Source organism: Aquarana catesbeiana, linkage group LG11 (genome assembly GCF_042186555.1).
Source record: "Aquarana catesbeiana isolate 2022-GZ linkage group LG11, ASM4218655v1, whole genome shotgun sequence".
In the NCBI taxonomy this organism is placed as follows: domain Eukaryota; kingdom Metazoa; phylum Chordata; class Amphibia; order Anura; family Ranidae; genus Aquarana; species Aquarana catesbeiana.
Window position 1 is genome coordinate 273,280,205 of NC_133334.1, and position 3,910 is coordinate 273,284,114.

The 3,910-nt window shown below is 42.8% G+C and overlaps 1 protein-coding gene across 1 annotated transcript in view; it reads left to right on the forward strand.

Annotated features, from left to right (window-relative positions):
• The window catches only part of LOC141112782 (lon protease homolog 2, peroxisomal-like), a gene marked incomplete at its 3' end in the record, with an annotated part of 10,915 nt that extends 9,142 nt beyond the window's left edge, over positions 1 to 1,773 (forward strand). Inside the window, 1 exon segment of the mRNA XM_073605837.1 lies at positions 1,642 to 1,773. Within this exon segment, the coding sequence (XP_073461938.1) occupies positions 1,642 to 1,773 (132 nt within the window).
• Between the last annotated feature and the right edge of the window lie 2,137 nt (positions 1,774 to 3,910).

Consider the following 3,910-nt stretch of genomic DNA (forward strand, 5'->3'; position numbering starts at 1 on the left):
TTATGAACAGAGCAGCCCCCGATCCTCCTCTTCCCAGGTCCCTCTTCAGTACTCCTGGCCCCTCCCTCCATTTGAGTGCCCCCCCCATAGCAAGAAGCTTGCTGTGGGGGCACCCGAGCCGAGTAGCAGCTCCCTGTGTCTATTCAGACACGGAGCCGTGGCCTGGCCCCCGCCCCCTCTCTCCCCTCATTGGCTCACTGACTTTGATAGCAGCGGGACCCAATGGCGCTTCGCTGCGGTCTCAGCCAATAAGGAGGGAGAGCCCCGGGTAGGCAAGTCTCTTGTGCAACTTCGCTGGATAGAGATGGGGCTCAGGTAATTATTTGGGGGGGGGGGGGCTGAGGGGGGCTGCTGCAACACAGAAGGCTTTTTATCTTCATGCATAGAATGCATAAAGATAAAAAAAAAACGTCTGCCTTTACAATCACTTTGAGGCTGGGTTTACACTGCCGATGGTTGCGGCTCGCAGCAGGGGGGTCTGAATTTTTTTCCTGAATTCGACCCTTAAACAGAGCCAAAGATGCAGAGGACCTCTGTGAAAGCTGCTCTGCAGCCGCAACAAAGAGATGTGAACCGGCTCCTTAGAGAGCCGATCACAATCTCCTGTCATGCGAATTGAATGCGGGGAAACCCTCATCCAATTCGCACTAGTGTGAACCCAGCCTCAAATTTATTTTGCCTTTAGGCGGTAAGGGGTTAAAAGCACAGGGACGCACTAGACACCCAGCAAGAGCACAATGGCAGCTGAAGGCACCCCCACATCAAATTCAACCAACAGTACAAAAAAGTGGCAACCACCCCAACCTATAAAAGAAGAGAAAAAAAAAATAGCTGCGCTAACACTGAGAAAACCAGTGATGAACCAGTGTTAAATTACAATCAATGTGTGAACACAAATGTGACAAATGTATATACTGAATAACAAAAGAATTAGTGAAAGTCCCAAAACATGAATGATGAAGTCCCAACAATAAGAAATATGTGTCAAATAATGTCCATAATACACTTGATGGTCGAACAAACAACTTAGATGAGTTGATAGATAAGTGTAATCTTCCACCACCAACAAGTGCCAAACACCATATAAATTGCGCGCTTACCGAAAGGCAAGCAACAAGAGCTTGCGGCTATACACCCAGCCAGGGCCTCTGTCCAAGGAAGTCCGGGGCAAACCGCTCATAAGGCGTCAGACACAGGAGCAAACTGCAGCCACTAAACCAGTGAAGAGGTTTAAAGGGGGCTCGCAAATGGACATCAGGTAATACCCAGAAATAAAAGAGAGGGAGCTTCCCATAGTGTAATACTGACATAAATGTTTAATTAAAAAAAAAAAAAAAAAAAAACACACAAAAAATGAAGTTAAAAACAGCATGGATAGCCGGCCGGCTTGCGAACGCCCGTTCGCTCAGAGGATCAAACGCGATGACGTCAGCACATCCTGTCCACCCGACGCGCGTTTCGTCATAACATGACGTCGTCTGGGGCACTTGCCTTTGCAGTAAGGTGCTTATGGAAGGGCAATGCACATCAAAATGAAACAATTTTCAGTCTGCAGAAGTGTTATTGTTTTTGCTAACTGGATAACGCATGAGCATGTTATAATTAATTCTGTTTTTCCATTTTTTTTTTTTTTTTATTAAGCTGGTGGACATGTTGGATAATTCAGTGCCGGCAGTTGCCAAGCTGAAGAAACTATTAAATAATCTTCCTAGGGAGCTTTTACCAGACATCCTGATATCAATCATCCGGACAACCAATGAGGAGAAGCTTCAGGTGAGGACCAAAAAAAAATGGTTAACTGTAAATGATTGTATAGAAAGAAAAGGTTCAGAGATCGGTGGCGCACTTCACATCCGAACTGCAAGCCTACACATGATGAAATGCATACATTGGAGCAGTTTTACCTTCCAGAGGTTTATATTTCTGTCCATCCAGTTTTGAGAATTGCACAGCTGTGACACACAACACAACACAACACAACTCTGACAGGAAAGGAGACCTGATTTTTTTTTTTTTCTCCTTTCTTTCGCACACTGTGACTAGTCAGTAAGGCTCCATTCACGCCTAGGCAAATCGGATCGTGGGCGGAATCACTGCGATTCTTCCCGTGATTCCTGTCAACACGCTCCTTGCACTACAGTACATCTTATGTACAGTTCTGTTGTACTGCAAAATGCTGATACCAAGCCAAATTCAGGTACACTACTTGCATTAAAAAAATACATTTAATGATGTACTAATGAATGCAGTGCTGCAATAATTTGTGTCTTTTTTTTTCCTGAAGTTTAGCTATGACTAATTTGCCTTTTCCTTTTGTATTTTTTCTTTAAAACCTTTTTTAACCAATTAAAGTGTTTTGAAGTTTTTCTTCTTTTTTTTTTTGTTTTTGTTTTTTTTTTTTGTATAACAAACATGTCGTTCTTACCCCCACTGTGCAGTTCATTTTGCACAGAGTGGCCCCGATCCTCGACTTCTGGGGTCCCCCCAGCGGCGCTGGTAGCTCCTCCCCGCTTATAACCCCCTAGGAGAAGCGCTCTCCTGGGGTGGGGGGGGTTACCTTACTACGCTCCCGAGTCCAGCATTTGTGTTCATGGGTACAGAATGCCGGACTCGGCCCCGCCCCCCTGGCACCCGCTTCATTGCATTTGATTGACAGCAGCGGGAGCCAATGGCTGCGCTGCTATCAGTCTATCCAATCAAGAGCCAAAACAGCGGGCAGAGGGAAAAAGCGCTTCTCTGGCGTGGGAATTACAGGACTCGGGTGAGTAAAACGGGGGGGGGGGGCTGGGGGGCCGTTCAGTGATGGAAGATTTCTCACCGTAATGCATAGGATGCATTACGGTGAAAAAACATGAGAGTTTACAGCCCCTTTAAGCTCTGGAAGGTTTTACCCCCCCCCCTCCCCCAACCCCTGTCTTCATGGCCAGAGCATTTTTTTTTTGCTATTCGGCACTGCGCTACTTTAACTGATAATTGCGTGATCATTTAACACTATACACAAATTCAATTTATGTAATTTTTTTTTCACACAAATAGAGCTTTCTTTCAGTGGTATTTAATCACCACTGGGTTTTTTGTTTATTATATTAATGGGAAAAAAACGAAAATTTAGAAAAAAATAATAAACATCAATATTTTCTACTTTCTGTTATAAAACCTATACAGTAAAAAAATTCTTAAACGGTTTAGGCCAAAATGTATTCTGCTACATGTCTTTGGTAAAAAAAAAAAAAAAAAACAATAGGTGTATATTGATTGGTTTGCATGAAAGTTATAGGGTCTACAAACTATGGGATATATACTTGAATATTTAATCTTTTATTCTACTAATGACGATGATCAGCGACTTATAATGGGACTGTAATATTGCAGAGGGAAATCTGACATCAACTGATGCTGGTTGGGAACTGACTATCTGACACTGACATTGCCAGTGACACTAATACAATGATCAGTGCTCATAATATGCACTGTCACTGTACTTATGACACTGGCTGGGAAGGGGGTAACATCTAGTGGTTAAATGTGTGCCTAGCAAGTGTAGTGTGTGTATTATGTGCTGCAGTGTTTACAAGTTTAAAACAGTTTTTTTTTGCTAGAAAATTACTTAGAACCCCCAAACATTATATAATGATTTTTTTTCTAACACCCTAGAGAATAAAATGGCGGTCTTTGCAATACTTTTTTTCACACCATATTTGCGCAGCGCTCTTACAAACGCACTTTTTTTTGGAAAAAATTCACTTTTTTGAATAAAAAAAATAAGACAACAGTAAAGTTAGCCCAATTCTTTTTATAACGTGAAAGATAATGTTACGCCAAGTAAATTGATACCCAACATGTCACGCTTCAAAATTGCGCCGACTCATGGAATGGCGTCAAACTTTTACCCTTAAAAATCTCCATAGGC